Raw genomic sequence first — 20,040 nt, forward strand, 5'->3', positions numbered from 1 at the left:
GTATATGTGCGAGTATTGGCATGTGGTATGTGCATGAGAGTTCGGGTACCCAGAGATATAAGATCCCCCTCGGGCTGGGGTTACTGACGGCTGTCAGTCACCTGAAACAGGTGTCAAGAATGGAACTCAAGTCCTCTAGAGGAGCAGCATGTGCTCTTAACTGCCGAGCCAGCTCTCCAGCTCACGGAGAGTGTTTTGTTTTTAAGTCATGTCGTTATATAATTATTATACAAGGGAACTGATACTGAGAACTGGGCCACATGCCAGGGTGGTAGAGTTGGACAGAAGGTTTTCCTGTTTAGATTTCTAAACGGTCATATTTTTATTTATACTCTGTCTGACTGTGGTGCAGGTGTTGGCAAGTGATTTTATAGGAGTGTATTATAACCAAGGGCTTACTTAAAATGTTTATGATATATACAGGAGAGAGAGCCTGTCTGTGTGCTCAAATATATGACAGTGCACTTTTTAAAACAAACAAACCCACCACATAAATATACCAGGGTTCTCTGACTTATCAGCGGTGCAGGCCCAGCTGCTATACCCAGCAGCTAGACATAGTCTGAAATGAAATGCACCAGAACTCTCCAGGTGGGGAATCTTTACACAGGCTGCCCTGAAAACACCTGACGTCCACTGTACAGCTCTCATCTCTTTTACAAGTAGCTTTGTTCAGTTCAGTCCAGAAAGCTTGTCTCAGCCCACTCCTGGGCTTTGATTCATCCCAGTGGATTGAGGGACAAAATTAGCCCCACCCAGGCTGATGCGATTTCCATAGGCTGACAGCGGTGATCTTCCACATTTGGCTCCTTGTTTCATGGTGTACGCGCAAGGAAACCAAGTGAGCTCGGTGTCGTCATGGCAAAAAGTGAATATGTGAGTCATGTTTTGGCAGGAATTATTCTGATTTTTAAAAGCAATCCATGAGATCATGCACTAACCTGGCTATCAACATGGCATCCATAAAAGGAGTTTACCCAGAGGGAGCTTTGGAGATTGAGTGTCCACATTGACTATAAACATGGTAGTGAAAATGTACTAAAAAAAAGTGTATGTAGGTGTGGCCAACTTTTCTTTAAGAAGTCAGAAGTTCTTCATAGCTTCATTAATGGTGCTCACTTTTATTTATGCCAGCTACATGAAAAGCAATCTTTTATATACCCAAGAATGTAAAATAGTGATGTTTTTAAAGAAATGCATACACAAACTTAGGTATGAAATAGAATATAATAACCATAACAGATATCTCGTCTACCACACTCACAGTACAGGAACACAATAATTCATTTGCAAAACTAGGAATACAGTAGCTCCCTAAGCTTGTATTTATCTTGCTTTTAAACATTTGACATTTAAAACAAAACGTGGCTTTTGTGAATATTATACTACAAAGCTTCATAAAGGAAGATGGTTGAAATACCATGGAAGAGGGGTAGAAACGAGGTAAGATGCAGAGGATGGAGAAGAGTGCTGTAAAATGTGCTCCCGCTCTGTAGCTTTTATCTACTTTATCTTATTTGATTCAGTTTAGAAAGCCTGTCTCAGACATTCCCGGGCTTTGATACACCCCAGTGAACTGAGAAGACAAAGAACAATCGTGTATACAAGAAGTAGGAGGAAAGAGGAAATAAAAGAAAGAGAATTAGCAAAAGAAAAATAAAGGGGGCTCGAGAGATGGCTCAGAGGTTAAGAGCACTGACTGCTCTTCCAGAGGTCCTGAGTTCAATTCCCAGCAAATACATGGTGGCTCCCTGCCATCTATAATGTGATCTGATGCCCTCTTCTGGTCTGCAGGTGGACATGCAGGCAGAGCACTGTATACATAATAAATAAATAAATAAATCTTTTAAAAAATAAAAAAATAAAAAATAAAAATAAAATAAACATGGAAGCCTAGACTAAAACCAAGGAACCAAATACACTGCCTGGTACAGCCGTGTCCTTGATGCAACAAACCTTGACAAAGCAAGCGGATCAGACTCCAACTCTACAGGCATTTAAGTAATCAACCATGGTGCACAGACAGATGGGCTGCATTGCATACTGTGTACTTGAGAGCCTTAAAAAAACGCCATTTTCAGGGATGGCTCATGCCTATAATCCCAACGTGAGGGAGGCGGACGCAGGCCTGGACTATATGCATCTAATTCAGACTAGGATTGTGGCTGCTAATTGTCTTCGTGAGGTCAGCGCAGAGCATGTCAGTCACGTCCTTCTTGGGTCACTCTGAGAAAGGAGGCTTTTACTAGGCTGGGAGAATCATGGTGGAAACTGTGAGAGTTCGTGTCACTTCAGGGAAATGACTTTTGTCGTGGACTTCACTGATGCTACACAGTCCCCAGCACCCTTCTATGTGTAAGCGCATCCTTAGAAAGGCCTCACGCTGTAGCAGGAGAATGAAGCCTTCCCTTTTTCACTTAGCTTTGGGTGATGGCAAACTATTTCTTTCCCTCTGCTTTCCTTCTCCCCGCTCCCTTTGTTTTTGGTAACCCACTGAGTCCACTTAGTGCTGCCTGCTAGAATGCTGACTGATCTTGGGAAGGTCTTGTGCAGGTAACCACAGTAGCAGTGAGCTCACGAGAACAGCAGCCACGCCCTGTGTAGAGACAGCGTTTACAGCCCTCCCATGTCTGCCTCTTACATTCTTTCCACCCCCTCTTCCACAATGTTTCACAGATTTTCTTTTAGAAGCTTTGTACTGTAATGTTCACAAAGGCCACATTTCATTTCAAAATATCAAATAATGAGAAATAAGCACATGTTAAGACAGGAGATGTAATTCAGGAGATATTTGTGCCAGGCTTTGGTGCCCAGCACCACTTACACAAATGCAAATTTACTCAGTTAATAAAAGCGCAGTAAGGGTAGTCCTCAAACCCTCCTGCTATCCCACGATATTTAATTAAGTATTTGAGACTTTATATTTTTTGTTTTCCCAGGATGACATTTTCTTGGAAGTTTTTATATACTGCTGCTTATACTCTAAACACTAAGTTGGATTAAAAAAAATAATAATGTCTGAGAGGAACAATGATGGAAAGCCAATGCCTTTCTGTACTGGGGAGTTGGGGAAATTCTAAGAATTTCCTATCTAAAGCCTTTCAAGAACCTTCTCAGGAACCCATTTTGAACATCTTAAGCTTGTGTGAAGGTGTAAATGAGTCAAGAAAAATACATCTGGGTCTTGGCAGGAATGTATAGTTCTGGTCTGAGGGTCCCTTCTCCTTCCCCCCAGCAGGCTCTGCTGGTTAGTCCTTGAGATGGTCCCGACCCAGGAAGCCTGAGGCTCCTGTATCCGTGCTGTCCATCATGAATGCCTGCTCATACAGAGGGCGCCTGCTCTATTTCTGCTGTCATAATATGTCCACACCGCGCTACCTGGCCGGGCTCATTCCCATCATACCGAATCATCTCTTCACTAGTTGTGATGATGGTTATTTTAAGAGTCAACAGTTATGAACTGCATGGACAGGCAGAGACTAGTAAACTAAGTCTCTCTCTCTCTCTCTCTCTCTCTCTCTCTCTCTCTCTCTCTCTCTCTCTCTCTCTCTCTATCTCTCTCTCTATCTCTCTCTCTCTCTCCCCGATCTGCTATGAGGACAGATCAGTTTCATGGTTGTGGGTTCTCTCATCCATTTATTCAGTGATTTTAATCTATATTTATGAAGCAATTTTTTAACCATGCAGCTACTTTAGCAGGAAGCTGCGATACCCACACAATATGCTAAACACAGGACAGAGATGAACATGCCTGCAACTATCTCACAGTAACAGGTACACAGGCAGCTGAGATCCGGGAAGGCTAGATTACTCATCTCCACTCTACAGTCTGGTTGGAAGAGTCATGGTAATAAATGCATTTTCTGACTCCATGATCTTTTTCCTATGCTACCATGGCTCTTGAGAAGCCCCAAATGACTTCAGCCCATTTTTGCACCCATGATGCCATAAATCATACCTATCCTGGGACAATTCAGACACCCAAGTAGCCTGCTCAAATGCTTCCATTCTGCAAAGCCCTTTCTCAATCCAATGTATTTATTATAAAACCCTTACTGCTAGATTCCATGCCTCTATAAACAATATCTGAATTATTTCTCATCCTAAATGAAGTGTCAGAAAACTATCTTGTAGATAAGTAACTGCCATATGGCAGCTTTGAATTTGTCAAGTTCCCAACAATTTCTACTATTAAAACAGACCAAATATTTGACTGCTCTATTTAACATGAAAACCAACAGATTTCACTTTGATTTTATTGTGTCTGTCTATCAATCCCCTCAGTACAAAAAAAAAGAAAAGAAAAAAACTTCTACAGAATTAATACTAGCTATTAAAATTCAATCAGACCAAGTTTACCTGTTGGTACTTCCTGAAATTCTTCTCATGGGAAACTAGGTGGTGATGAAATGCAAGGCTGGAATATAAAACCAGCTGTTGGCAGCTGTGCAAATGTGACTTTAATAGCTTTCGCCAACTGAATGAGTTTGTACAGAAGACAACACTGAATTTGCATTTCTGTTCTAAAATTACTCAAGGCACTGAAAACAAGGTGAATCCTTAAGGCTCTCACATTACAAACCTCACACGATGTTGTGCTAATCATTCCTAGGAATGAAATCTCCTCAAGAAATAAGGTGCTGGTGTGCAGCTCACCAGCATGGTAACAAAATAAAACCTTTCTGACAATGGCCAGGCTTTTGAAGGTCAGCAAAGCTGGGCAATGCTGGCTGCATCCTCAGTGACTTACCAGCCTGAGATCCTTGGAGGACAGCTTGGTGAACCACTGATTATATTCCAGGGCAGCAATGATGGGGACCAGGTCTCTAGAAGAAAAGTTAATGAAGAACATGAGCTTGGCCCTGCAAAACAGCCACAGTGACACTGCATTCTTAGGAGGTATGGTGGAGTATGCCTGCCATCTTAGCACTTTTGGAAGATGGCACCCAGAATATCAGGAGTTCAAGGCCAGCCGTGGCAGACAGATAAGCCAGCCTATGATACATGAGACCCTTTGCTCAAAGAGCAAAGAAAAGAAAACTAAGACATTCTCTGTTTCTTTCCAATCTAGGCGTGTGTGCATGGACACACGTTCCAAAGGCTTTCTGTGTAGGACAGAGGCTAACTCTCACAAAGATGCTTGGGTTCCTTGTTGAGATAGTCTCTCTAGTTTCTCTGTTATGTTCTCCAGACTGGTTGGCCTGAGAGCTTCCAGGCAATTCTGTCTCTGAGAATCTGCCACCTATCTCACTGTGAAGTGCTGAGATTAGAGGTGAGAGCCACCACATCTGCCTCTCATGGGTTCCAGAGACTGAACTGTGACTGCCAGGCTTATGCAGCAAGCACCTTGACCTACTGAGCTATTATAACTCCTGATCCTCCAACTATTTTAATAGTAAACAATTCAGTCCTCTGTAACAGACCTCCACAAAGCAGAATACAAGCAGAATTCCACAAAAGTGAAGTCAATTGCCACCCCCCCCGCAGAACCTCCAACTCTTACTCTCCAGGGAAAAGAAGCTAATGCTAGCATTTATCTGAAGAACTTCCTCATCCAGAAAGAAATCACATCCAACACTACACTGGTGGGCCTGTTTCTTTAGATTTCATCATAGATTCACAAGCATTAAGGCCTCTGAGAGGTTGTTTCCCAAGCAAAGGTAAGGCCTTACACACTCCAGCAGTAAGTACCATCAATGCTCAGTGCTCAGCAAGCATCCTGCAACCATTTGGTAGCTTTTACACTTCCCAGCAGTGATCCCATCCATGGGACAGAGCATGTGTGCTTATGGATGCCTTGCATGAGCTAAGCTATGAAGTAAAGCTTTGCACATGAATTCCCTGCCTCTGCACCACTTTCCCAGCCGCTGGCCCCTACCCTGCACTATTTTCTCCTACTCCGAACAAAAAGCTGACAATCCCTGACTCATCCACCACACCAGGCACTTCACGAGCAGAATTACCCTTCACTGCTGAGCAGTGTTCTGAAAGTTCGCATGCCCTTTGATGCCTTCACCATGCATCTCCTTTCCCATATGTCTTCCTGGCCCCACCCCTACCCTAGTACATGCCTCTCCACTTAGCGCTTAGCTCTTTCGGATTCATTGCTTCAGCATTCTGACTTCTACAATCTCAGACTGTAAATCTTTGAAACCTAAGCTCCGGTTTTAGTTGTGAGCGTAAGACACAGATGCTGCAGTTTCCCCTGAAACAGCAAAGATGGGCAGAAGGTGGAAAGAGCTAAGAAATCCAACCGATGGAGTGCTTCACGCAAAGCACCTCAGTTAACCTGCAGATGCGCCAGGAGGTGGTGTTCATGTTTCCCAGGCAAAGGGATTGACATGCAGAGACAAGCACCAAGTGAGACTGGACCAGAAAGAGAACAAGACTCTTTTCTTTATTAAAAGAACCCGCCCCCCCTTTGGAGGAGACATACCAGTCACATAAAACAGTACATTTCACTGACATGTTTGTGTGTGCATATAATATATCTTGACCGTATTCACCTAGCCTCCCCATCACTTCTTACCTCCACTCTGCCCTCCTTGTGAGGAGCTTCCTGTACCCTGGGAGAGCCACTTCCACTTTCTTGTTGCTCTTCCCCCAACCCCACCCCTAAGCTGAGGTCCCATGCATTAGGGAATAGGAGCAATAGAGGATTCTTATGTCCCTGAGTCTGATTTATGTCTCTTAAATGTGGTGAGCTATACTATTCTAGTCACTTCCCTACATGTGATATGGTTTCATTCTTCTTTGAGGCTGAATAAAATCACACTGTGGAAATAACCCATCTTTTCTGTACCCAGTTTTCTATAGACAGACAATGTAGGCTGATTTCATAACTTAACTACAATAGATAGATGATAGATGACAGATATGATAGATAGAAGATAGACAAATACATAAAGCAGATGTCACTGCTGTATTCTGACTCTGGTCCCTGAGAGCTTCTGCACACAACACTGGAGCCTTTGCCTGATTTTGAGGCACCACGTGAGAGCTCATCAGACATGAGTGAGCAGATGAGATGCATGCTCACATGCCTCCCAGAAAAACAACACAAGGACACGAGCAGGCGCATCCACAGGCTCTATTTGCCAGCTTCTCTGTTTACACCTCTCTTTATTAACCTGCTTAGAGTCAAAGTCATTTTTAAGTTGAGATTCAAATCTGGGCATGGTGACTCAAACCTGTAATCATAGCACTTGGGAAGTAGAGGCAGGAGGTAGTTCAAGGTCATCTTCGACTAAAAGAAGTAATTTGTCAACCTCTAGGCCTTCCTCAACAAAAAAAAAAAAAAAACAATTAGAAAGAGACAGTCATGTATCTTAGTAAGCACTGCCCCAGTGAATGCTGGGATGAGTGTTCTCCCTGGCCCTCCCCACACTGCAGTGAATAAGAAAGACAGCTGGGAGCCTAGCCAAATCCTGGGAATGTTAAAAGTGCCCTTAGAACACAGGGACCAAGTGATCCCACCTGGAGCAGATGGGCACAGGCTCGTAGGGCTCCAGAGATGGGAAGGGGCCAACTAGGCAGGAAGAGTTGAGCAGAATACTAAAATAATTCGGGACAGATGTGAGCAGACGTGGGCAGCTGGCTATGCCCAGTAATTCCCTTCATTAATATATTCAGTAAGTGCCAGGGTTTAATGTGACAATGAACATAGCACCCAACCCCTACCCTGTAACAGTGACAGCCTGGTACAGCCCAGCAGGCAACCAAGGAGGAGTCAGCTATAGTGCAGTAAAGAAGCCACATGGATCAAGAGGGATGCTGCACTCTAGGCTTGGGTGAGAGGATCACAAGTCAAGACTGGCTACCAGCAAGGCTTCTGACTGGAAGAGACTGAGCCCTGGGAAATGAGGATGAGGAGAAATTCACATTGCAGGCAGGTGGGAGGGGAAACAGAGAAAGGAGTAACTCAGCCTGCAACTTCAAGCTCCGATGCCAAAAGCATGGTTCGTGAATGGGGACTCTCAACTGGACTTTCTCAGGATCAAAAGCTTTTGCTCTGCGAGAGCTGGTGCCAAGAGGAGGAAAATGTAAGGCATGTACTGGGATACAATAACTGGAGATGACATTTCCACCGCTGGACGTCAGATCCCTAACGCACACAACTCTGAAAAGTGAGCACTAAGCCACAGTCTCGGGGCTAGGGAGACATGGCTCAGTGGGGAAACAGCACAGAGTTCAGTCCCCAACAACCACATGAAAGCCAGGCAACGGCACATGTCTGTAACCACAGTGCTGGGAGTGTGGGATAGACAGTCTCCAGAGGCTGCTGTCCAGTGAGTTCAGTCAAAACAGCAAACTTCCGGCTCACTGAACAAACCCTGTCTCAAAAAATAAGGTGAAGTCAGGCTGGGGAGATGGCTCTGGCTGCTCTCCCAGAGGTCCTGAGTTCAATTCCCAACAGGCACATGGTGGCTCACAACCAACTATAACTGGATCAAATGCCCTCTTCTGATGCGCAGACTCTATATGCAGATAGAACAGTCTTCTACATAAAATAAATAAAAAATAAAAAGCAAATAAAGTAAAGCGAGTGAAGAAGACATCCAGACACCTAAAACTGGTCTGTCCAATTGTCCACATGGGTGAACACACCAAGGCACATGCCTACCACGCCACACCCACATATCCACGCAACTACCTCCAACACACACAGAAGCAAACATCCCAACTTTAAAACTGGGCAAAAGATCTATAAGACCTAAACAAGACATTTCACCAACTTTTATGCATTTATATACATCAAAGAAGCATATAAGAAGGCTCAAGTAACTAGCCATTAGAGAATGAAAAGCCAAACTAAAAATCCTCCATACACACAGGTGTGTATCAGATGGTAAAATTCCAGACAATCCCTTGACAGCCCCAAATGTGGACCAAGATATAGCACAACTGGGTCTCTCAAATGCAGTCTATGAGAAGACAAATGCATACTCAGTGCAGAAGACAGTTTGACACTGTCATGAGTTTACTGTGTACATGTCACATGACCTGTTCATTTCACTCCTGGGTACTTGCTCAACAGAAGTAAAAACTTACATTAGCACAAAATTTAAATGGTCTTATTGATCACCACTATGTTTGTAATCACCAAAAACTAGAAAAGCCATAGGCATCCTTCAGTGAGGACACATGAGTTGGTGGCTGATTTAGAATTGGCCATGCTCCATTTTTGCCTGCCTCTGGCTCTTGCAAGTTCACTAGAGTTCAGGTACTTTATGGTGAAGATGGGACCACAGGGAAGGGCCGTATCTAGGTCTCCCAGCAACTAGCTAGCTGATGCCAACCACCAGAGCCATGAATGAAGAAGGCATCACTAGGAGTTATAGGTGTATTTGCTGTGGGTCATTAAATTTGGAGGCTTACCACACAGCACTACATAACCACAACACTTTCTATCTCAGAAGGAGATCTAAGGAAACCTGGCTGCAGGAAAGGTAGCCACGAACATCTTTTCAATAAGAAGAGTTTTTCAAAAAGCTAATATTTGCAAGGCTGAGAGGCAGCTGGGGGGTCTGTGCCATACAAGCAAGAGACATTGGAGGGAGAGGAGAAGCCTCGGGTTCAAAGAGTCTTCTGAAGTTAGAACAAGAGACAAGGAAAAATAGAGAAATCTTCCCAAGCTGATCTATAGGATTGCCTCCGTGGAATTATGCATGTGGTGGGTAATCTTGGCTATCAACCTAACACCCCTGGGAGGGAGAGATGGGAACTGAAGAACTGCCTCCCTCAGATCCACCTCTGGCCATGTCTATAGAATAACTTCTTGATTGGTCATTGATACAGGCGCTCCCAGTCCACTGGAGGCAGTACCAGCCCAAGGCAGGTAGCTCTGGGCGGTGTAAGAGGCAAATGACATCAGCCAGGGAGCCAGCCGGTAGTACACAGTATTCCTTCAAGGTTTCTGCCTTGAGTTCCTACTGTGACCAAGTAGACCCTTTCCTCCTAAGTTACTTTTGGTCACAGTATTTTATCACAGCAAAAGAAAACCAACCTAGAACAGCATACTTCCATCATAAAAACAGCACTGGGGAGAGCGGAACTGTGAGTGGGAATTGATATAGACAGTCCAGAGGGAGGCAGTGGTCTCTTTCTTGATCTAAGTGGTGATATAATGGCTGAATATACCATTATTTGCATCCTGGTACACATCTGCCCATTTGGCTCTAAGGGAATAAATACAAGAATGAGCTTAACAGCATTGTTCATTAACAGACAATAAGCTAAGTAGAATGCCTGCCCAACAGCAGAATGAATAGACTGTGCAGTGTCCTACACTAGAATGCAAAACAGAAACAAAAGTGAATGGACCACAGCTGTACATGCCACCCTGGAAAACCCCCACGTCTTCCAAATTCAACAATTTTCTACCTGGCTGAAATATGCAGAGAATAGGAAGCCTCAAATCTGGATAGATGGATGCCAAGAAAATACTTCAGAAAATTAAAATCTGCCAAACCACCCATAAAACCTTTGACTAAAAATTTGTCTTGCCTATAAGAAACGTAGAGATAAAGATGGAGCAGAGATTGAGAGAATGGCAAACCAATCAGTGGCCCAACTTGAGACCCACTATGGGAGAGAGCCAACCTGGTATTATTAATAATACTCTGCTGTGCCTGCAAACAGGAGCCTAGCATAACTGTCTTCTGAGTGGCTTCATCCTAAAGCTAAGGAAACAGATGTGGAAATCCACAGCCAAACAATAGGCCAAGCTCAGTGGAAGAGTGAGAGGAAAGATAAAGGGAGCCAGAGGGGTCAAGGACACTACAAGAAGACCTACAGAGTAAACTAACCTGGGCCCTTGGGGGTTCACAGAGACTGAACCACCAACCAAAGAGTATGCATGGGCCAGACCTACCCGCCTATACATATGCAGCAAGCGTGCAGTACGCCATCATGTGGGTTCCCTAGTGATATGAGTCTCTGTCTCTGACTCTGTTGCCTGCCTTTGGATCCCTTTCCCCTAGCTGGAATGCCAAGTCTAGCCTCAGTGGGAGAAGCTGTGCTTAGTACTGCTATGACTTGAGGTGCCAGGATAGGTTGATGCCCCTTAGGCCCCTCCCCTTCTCTGAGAAAAAGGAGAGGGCGTGCGTGAGGGCGGGTCTTGGAGGAGAAGTGAGAAGGGGCTGGGATCGGGCTGTAAAGTGATTAAACAAATAAAATGAAGTCTGAGATGGAGTCCTTAAACCTCAAGCTAACATGATGGCTAGGGAAAGAGTGAGACCAAGGATGGGGGCGTCTCAGTCCTGCATGCATCATGCAGCGCCATGGCTTCTGTGAGGAGAAAACACTGAGACTCCGCATTTAAACAGAAAACACACACGGTAGTCACTACATGACTATCTCCACTTCCTAGAGCTCATCCTGAAAGGCGTTGTCCGTGCGTAACAGATGCACATACAAGCAAACCTCAGACCAAACTCCGCTGGGTAGCCTCATGGCTTCCCTTCTGCTAAGCTGGGCCCACTTCCATGGAGAGCTATTTGGCTTTCTCCGGTGGGCTTCGGTCTAGCACAACTAAGCCTTCCTCATATTTTAACTACATGATGCTGCAGCTCTATTATACAGGGAGAAAGATTTCCAAATGCCAGGGGTGTGGCTTCATCTTCATCATCAACTTGACTCAATTTAGAACCATCATGGAAACAAACATGCGGACAAGTCAGAGGGTTTAACTGATGAGAGGAGACTCCCCAGTGAATGTGGGTGGCCTGGTTTAACAGGCTGGAATCCCATCCTAAACTAAAAGGGAGAAATAGGCTAAACACCAGGATTCACCTCTCTCTGCTTCCTGTCTACAGATGTGGTGTGACCAGCTGCCTCCTGCTCCTGCCTCCTGTCACAATGTCTTCTCTTGTTCCATGACAGTCTTTAGCCCAGTCAGCTAATTGGTATGTTCAGCGAGAGACTTTGTCTCAAAATAACAAGGTGGTAAGCATAGAGAAAGACACCTGACATCAGCCTCTTGTCTCCACCTGTGCATGTGTGTGTGTGCGCACGTGCGCACACACACACACACACACACACACAGAAACAGGCACATACACACACACACACACACAGGGACAAGCACATTCTCTCTCTCTCTCTCTCTCTCTCTCTCTCTCTCTCTCTCTCTCTCTCGATATAGCTGACAAAGGTTTGGTTTTTTTGTTTGTTTGTTTGTTTGTTTGTTTTTCCCATTCTATAGGCTCTTTGCTCTGCTCAAAATTCCCTTCTGGTCATGCAGAAACATCTCCTTGGGTGATTCTTGACATCATTTCCTGTGTCACTAGAACCCTGTTTAGAAAAGGTTTTACACATCCCGGTAAGTTGAAATGTATTTGAAATTTTGTTTTTCAGACAGGTCTTGTAACAGGCCAGCTGCTCTTGAGCTACGGTGATCCTTCTGCCCTTACCTCCTAAGTGCTGGGATTTGCGGCATGTGCTGCCATACCTGGCTACTTGAACATTTCTTCTATGTATAACACTCATGGAGAGATGAAGCTTCCCAAGACACAGGAAGTTAGTTGGTCTATGCTTTCACAAAAAGTTCAGACAGTTAGTGTAAAATCCTAGAGGGTGTGACTCCTAAGCCCACTCTCTTAATGACTGCCATCAATCCACCAGCAATGACTTTGCTTCCTACACGCTCAGCCTTCAGCCTCCTCCATAGAGCAGTCAGAATGATGTGTCAGCAAGCTTTCAAATCAAAGGAACTAAACCCTTTTCATCAGAGTTAGACAATTGTTAACTTTCTCACTGTTCAGTCAACACCAAGATGTACTCTGGTTTTTGTTATTGTTGATGTTGTTTGTTGGTTGGTTGTTTTGTTGCTGCTTTGGTTATGTCGTTTTTGCTTTTGTTTTGAGATAGGGTCTCATGTAATCCAAGATGGCCCCAAGCTTGCTATGAAGCACGACCTAATTTCTAGTCCACCTGCTTCAGCCTCCCAAGTGCAGGGATTATTTGTCCTGTTTCATGTGGTACTGGCCATCTATATCCCTGGCTCACGACACTGTCATCTGAAGTGACTACCCAAGTAACACAAGTTTACTCTCGTTACTTCGAACAATAAAAATAAACTAAAATGTTCAGTGTATGAATATTCTGCTCTACAGTGTGAGCTACAAGGATTTGACAGCATTTCTAACTTCATAGTTCCACCACTATCTTGGGTTTTTTTTATTTTTGTTTTTTGTTTTGTTTTGCTTTTGAAACTTAAAAGTAAACTACTTTCCTGGCACAATGGTATACACCTACGAGGTTGAGAAAGGAGACTCACAGTTATGGAGCTAACTTGTGCTATACAGCAAGATGCTGTTTTAACAAAACAAAAGCTTTAAAGTTGAATATAAAGATAAAGTTGGGAAGAGGGTTGGCTCCAGCTCTGTGTCAAGGTCTTTAATGCCCCAGGTGCGAGGCAGCCGTGAGACACTAGTCCAGACATCTCTCCAAGCTGCGTGACCTTGGGGACATTCTTCCTGCTATTATTTTCAGGCCAAGTTTTCCTTCTCTTCCTTTTCCCTTGCCTCATATCTCTCCCTGAAACTGTAAAAACACTGCGACTTTTAAACAGATGGTGTGAAAGACACCAGGGAAGTGGAAAGAATAAAAATAATTGACAGGCTTGAAAGATGTCTAGCAAGCTTCAGGATGCCAGAGAAGAAAGGAAGAGCTCAAACAGAACAGCAACAAGAGGCAGTATGTGAATTTGGGGTACACCCATACAAGAGGGAAGTGCTTCCCCTAATAACCCTAACAAACAAACAATGGCTCAGAAAGGTGACTCGCGTGAGTACGCCATGTCCTGCTATTCTTTACACTCTATGCACCCACATAGCGGGGACACACGGAAAGGTGATGGAAAACTGCCACAGTGGTTCTGCTTTGGCTAGCTTTCCCAGGAACAATGTAAACTACCTCCCATCATGTCTACTCTAAGAATGGAACTTGGAGAGCTTTACAACTTTAAAGGGTGGTAGAGAAATGGCTGAGTGGTTAAGGTTCTTTTTGTTGTTGTTGTTAAGATTTATTTATTATTATGTATACCGTGCTCTGCCTGCATGTACACCCACAGGCCAGAAGAGGGCATCAGATCACCTTAGAGATGGTTGTGAGCCACCACGTGGTTGCTGGGAATTGAACTCAGGACCTCTGGAAGAACAGTCAGTGCTCTTAACCTCTGAGCCATCTCTCCAGTCCGTGGTTAAGGTTCTTACATGCAGGAAAGAAGAGCAGAGTTCACAGCCCCAGCACCCACTTAAGTACTGGGTGGATATGGAGGCCCGCCTGTAATTTCAGCCTCTTAACTTAGAGACAGAATTCCCCCCAGAAAAAGCTGGGTAGTAAGACTAGTCTGATGGGTGAGCTCTGAGTTTGGATAAGAGACCCTGCCTCAAAGTATAAAACTGAAGGACAATTCAGGAAGATGCCCAAATTAACTTTGGACCAACATGTACACACTGTACATACACACACACACACACACACACACACACACACACACACACACACGAAAAGAAGAAAAACAGTTCAAAATGGCTAGGGCTGTAGCTATGTTGTTGGAGGGCTTGCCTAATGTGCTGGAAGGTCTAGGTTCTAGCTTTAGTATTACATAAGCTGGGGATGGTGGCTCATGCCTATAACCCAGCATGGGGAGGCGGGAGCAGGGTCAAAACATCAAGACGGAAATAAAGATCCAACTCATACAATTATCCTCTGGATTCTGCATGTATGCCCTGGCACATGCCTACATGCATACACAAACACAAATAATACATTTAAATTTTTCTTTAATATTCTGACTATTCATTTCTAACAACAAAGGCTTGTTAATGTGCCCTGTGAGATTATTTATAAATCACATATATGTGCTAGAGTACTAAAGTATTAACTTCAGAATAAAACACACACACAACGAGAAAAGAAAATTTCAGTAACAAATTACACCATCAAGTCTGTGTTCCCAAATAGATCATCATGTTGCAAATCCCACAGAGTTTGTCCTAGTCTCACTTGAAATCACTATTTAAAACAAAACAAAACAAAAACTCAGAGAAATTTAGAATGGTAACAAAATCCAGACCCACCCCTCAGGCACTACTTCCTGGGCCACAGGAGAGACTGAGGAAATGGACCTGGGGTAGACAGCCCCCTTGACCTCTCACACACACACACACACACACACACACACACACACACACTGCTCTAAAACTTGTTCCTGCTAGCTCCCTGCTCAAGGATGTCACCTTCATGGCCAAGAAATATGACAACTCAAGAGCATGAATCAGCCGGAAGGGCTCTCGGGGGGCCAAGTTCGAACTCGACAGTGCGTGTCCAGCCAGTCTTCAGAGGATTAATGAGATATGCTCCTCTTAAAAGTCTTCTTGGAAGCAGAGAAATCAATGTGTCCAGAGCTATAGATTCTCTTTTTCCTTGGCAGCACTGCCCCTGCCCTCATCACTCCCTGCCACGTCAAATTACAGTATAATTACATTTTTAACACGTCGGCTCGAAGCCCTTCCAGACACCCCATGAAAAGTGTGTAAGGAGGCTTTGTTCAATCTATGACTCTTCTTGGCAGCATTAATTAAGCCAGGACAAACTGTAAGAGCATACTCAAGTGAACTGAACACGCCACAATAAAATGTTGGATCCTAAAAATAATAACTGAGCAGGCATTTTCCCCAGCAGTTTCTAATTACCAATCCTCCCTGGGGAGCATCAGGCAGAGTCCAGCAGGACCATTGTGGGGCCCAAGCCAGAATGCTTATTCAGCCACAGCAGGAAGCCAGGTGTTGAGTACAAGTGCCACAGGCAAGAAGAGAGAGAGGGAGGGGGGGCAAAAGAGGGGCAGGAGAGCAAGAGGGAGAAACAAGAGAAGGTGCGTGAATAGGACTGCGATAGATGGGAGAGAATGAGTTAAACCACCTGCCGCTGGCCCAGGGAAGCTCCAGGAGGAGAGTCTGCAGGATGGTTTCTATTGGGTGCTGCTTCCACATCCTTAAGGAGACAAGCAATCCTTAAGGAAAACCATCCCAGCCAAGACCTTCTGTAATTGCAATGGCAGCTGTCTGGCTCCTCAGAGTCTAAAGCAGTTATTACGCGGCATGGATGGCATAGTCCATAATGAAAAGAGACCTTTTATTTTATCTTTGACACCATATCTCACTACGTAGGGCTGGCCTGAAGCTCTAGGTAGAAACAGACTGACCTTGAACTCACAGAGATCTATCTCTGCCTTCCAAACTCTGAGATGAGAAGTGTGTGCCACAACACCTGGCCAAAAAGACTCCTTTTAATTCTCTAACAGAGAAAACAGAGAGAAGAGAGAGAAGAGAGAGAGAGAGAGAGAGAGAGAGAGAGAGAGAGAGAGAGAGAGAGAGAGAGAGAGAGAGAGAGAGAGAACACGGATCTTCACCTACCCCATTAATTCACTGCTTGCAGATAAACTAAGAGCTATCCATGCCAGAAATGGATGAATCCGCTTGCAGGGAGTCTGGTGGCCCTGGCCACACTGGTTGGTGCCAGCCACTATGCCTTATATCATAGGCATCAGCCTCACATGGCTCCCTTGGTTTCCTTTTGAGGACTAGGAAGGAATTAATTCAGCGGATGAATGGTAATTCTCAGCGCCAAACTGCATTGTTACTAAGGATGTGACCCAGAAATGAAGTGCAGAAACGCCTCAAGTGTCCCGCATTAAAGTGTCCTACACTGTCTCCACTTCTGCAGGCCATGCGCCTCCTAAGTACAGCCCATTTGCTCCAGGGGTCCTGGGGACTCACTTGGCCTAGTCACATGTTCAAACCATTTCTAATGCCAAAACCAACTCCTTTTTGCTGTGTTGCCATTTTTCACACGCAACAGCTGAAAAGGCAAGGCAGCACCCTGCCACCCCCTGCGGCCACTCATCCCACACTGTCTGTCACAATCTTCACCTGGCTCTGCGGCCACTCATCCCACACTGTCACACTCACTGTGTAGTCTTAAATGTCAGTCTTTCTTTCGAATGCTCTCGATGAAGAAATATAAGCTGCTCATCCCAGGATTATCTAGGCACCTGCATGAATCCCTTTCAATATTCTGTTATAAATAGGAAATATGTACAAAATGCTCCTCTAGTCTCCCAAAGAGATAATTGTCTTAGTACAAAGTACGCGTTAATAGAAGTTGTCAGCAAAAATAGTTCCCTTTCATTGCACGTCACACACGCACACACACACACAAAAAAAGACAGGCTGGCGTTGCTCAGATTAAAGGAGGAGCTAGCAATTACTCTAAATTTAACAGGTGACAGTCACTTCGCAGCACTCACATGCCACGTCTTAGTGTGTGTGGAGGTCAGAGCACAACCTCCAGTGTCGGCCCTTGACTAGCGCCTTCTTTATGCCACAGTATGGCGGCTTATTTTAATTGCCAACTTACCGCAATCTACAATCACCTAAGAAGAGAGCCTCTGAGAGAAACACCTAGGTCAGGCTGCCCTGTGGGTGTGCCTGTGAGGGATTTTTCTTACTGTGGTTAATGAGCTGTGAAGACCCACTCCCAGTGTGGGTGGCACCCACTCACGTTCTGGGACCTGGACAGTGTCACAGTGGAAAAAGCTTACTGAACAGTAAGCCCGGCTGCATTAATTCCATTCTGCTCTCAGCTGTGGTGATGAAGTAAACTAGCGCTTTTAAGTTCCTGCTGAAGATTGGCCTAAAATAACTTTTTTTCCCCTCCTCTAAACTACTTTTTCGGTCTGGATATTTTATCACAGCAACAGAAACAAGATAAGAACACGGGTTCTCCTGCTGTTTACCACTGAGTGCACCAGGCTAGTCGGGGCCCAAAATCTCCAAGAACGTTCCTGTCTCTGCCTCTCTTTCTTCTCATGTCAGGATCCCTGCAGCATTTGGCTTTTTCATGTGGGATCTGAGTGTTTGAATTCAGGTCTTTGTGCTTGCATTTGCAAGTGCTCTATCCACTTAGCAAGCTCCCCAGAATGCTATTTCCCCCATTCAAGTCAGGGGTGAAAAAAACTATGAAAAAAGTCTCTCAGAATTATTTATGCTTCCATCATCAACATTACCAGGCAGATACGAACAAACTGGTTTTCAACAGTCAGTGCACACGTAAAGGAGAAAATCCCTAGGCACAAGAAAGTTGTAACAAAAAGTCCTTTGTCAGAAACTAAGCATAACCCAGATTTCACCACAGAAATCCTATCATAAAGCAGTAACCTGATACAACAGCTATATGTTTTATAGAGAGCTGATCAAATGGACATTTAAGATTTTTTAAAAATTATATGTATGTGTGTGCATGTATGTGCAGGTTCCCTCTGAGGCCAGAGGCATCAGGCCCCACTCAAGGTGGAGTTACAGACAGCTATGAGCTGCCCAAAATGGCTGGTGGGAAGATGTCACTCCTGCAAAGGACCCAGAGTCTGATGAGCCACCTCTCCAGCCCCCACAATGAGCTTGTATAAGCTATGTCCACAGCGAATGTCAGGGCACTGTCCAAACATGGACATCAGTCTTGGGTACAGAGGCACCTCCTCAAGTCATCTGTGGCAATGAGGAAGCGTCTTAGAGCTCGCTCATTCCCTTCAGAGAAGGATCCTCTCTGAAGGTTACCTTTGTTCCTAAGTGACAACAAAGAGCGACAGTCCTGAGAACAGGGAAGGGACAAAGGAAAGCGAGAAAGATGGGGCTTACCTGTGCTCAAGGTGACTGAAGTCTTGTAAATTTAATTCCCTGGTGTCTTGTGTCAGATAAATTGTATCCACATCCTGTTTAAGGCAAAACTCAGTTAGAAAATTAATCCACGCACATCAACAGAGAAGCCAGAGAGCCGCAGAGAACTGGATAAGGACACAGGCAGATTTTTTTTTTTTTTTTTTAGTAATCTGAACAAAAAAAATAATAATCAAAATGAACAAAATAAACAAGTGTTGGGAGGGAGGGCAGTGGGGGGGGGATGCTGACTAGAGGTTGAGTATGTGTGCTCACGAGTATGCAGACTCACTTACCCATTGCACTTCTTCTCTGTATGAAAATCCCAGCCAGTCGCACACACAGGCATACATTTGAGAAAACCCACCTGAAGCATGAAGCAGAAATGTTGATGTTGACCGGTTTGCAACAAAACAATTGTTACACCACAGTTTTACAGCTTCGGTCTGCCGGCTGTTGGCAATGGGGTCCTCTTTCCCATGTGGAGAAGCAGCAAGCAGCTCCGTGGTGCACACACAGCAGGCTGCAGCCAGGCTTAGATATAGGACTCTGGTCCACCAGTCTGAAGTCTGTGCATGCTAATTACACCTTGAACTAATTGTACCTCTACAGTAGCATTCCAAGAATAGACTGGCTTCCTGGCAGGGGGACGGGCGTCCAACCCCTTACATTTTAGTTTAAAATGCATGCTCACCACAGGGGCCTGGCTCAGCCAATGTCTGGCTGTCCCACAGGGCCTGGAGACTGGCCAGGCGTTCAGATGGCTCCATGGAGACTTTCTTCATGATTCTCCTGAAAGGTTAACACCAACAATACGTTTCAAAGCTCATGTTTTTGGAACAGTATATAGACTTTTATTTTGTACTGTGCCTTTTCTGTTTGTTTTAAACAAAGATGGGTGTTACTTCAACTTTGGTCAAAACACCACCATTACTTGGGCACTATGGAAATGGTACTCTATAGGAACATACTAATCCTCTGACTCATTTTCTCTTGCAGATACTAACGCTAAAAGTTATTTTCCACATTGTTCTCTGATGCAACATTTTTGTTACAATACCTAGAAAACGGTGCTCTATGGCTAGGGGTGATGGGTGTGGCTCCATTGGTAGTGTTTGCCTAGCATGCAAAACACCGGTTCCATTCCCAGTGCCACGTAAGCCAGAAGTAGTTGTGCACACCTGTAATACCATACTCGGAAAGTAGAGTGAAGAAGATGCCAAAGTTATCTGTAGCTACACAGTGAATTTGAACACAGCATGAAGTACGTGAGAGATACTGTACTATATTTAATGAACTATTACAGTACGATATTTAATGA

The 20,040-nt window shown here is 44.5% G+C and overlaps 1 protein-coding gene across 1 annotated transcript in view; it reads right to left on the reverse strand.

Annotated features, from left to right (window-relative positions):
- Window positions 1-20,040, reverse strand: part of Carmil1 (capping protein regulator and myosin 1 linker 1) — a 259,669-nt gene that overhangs the window by 116,455 nt on the left and 123,174 nt on the right. The window contains exons 6-9 of the mRNA XM_051169309.1: window positions 19,414-19,511; window positions 19,016-19,086; window positions 18,702-18,775; window positions 4,751-4,826 (exon numbers count right to left, since the gene is read on the reverse strand). Of these exons, the coding sequence (XP_051025266.1) occupies window positions 4,751-4,826; window positions 18,702-18,775; window positions 19,016-19,086; window positions 19,414-19,511 (319 nt within the window). The remainder of the gene's footprint in view (window positions 1-4,750; window positions 4,827-18,701; window positions 18,776-19,015; window positions 19,087-19,413; window positions 19,512-20,040) is intronic.

The sequence above is a fragment of the Acomys russatus genome, chromosome 3 (assembly GCF_903995435.1).
Source record: "Acomys russatus chromosome 3, mAcoRus1.1, whole genome shotgun sequence".
NCBI lineage: Eukaryota > Metazoa > Chordata > Mammalia > Rodentia > Muridae > Acomys > Acomys russatus.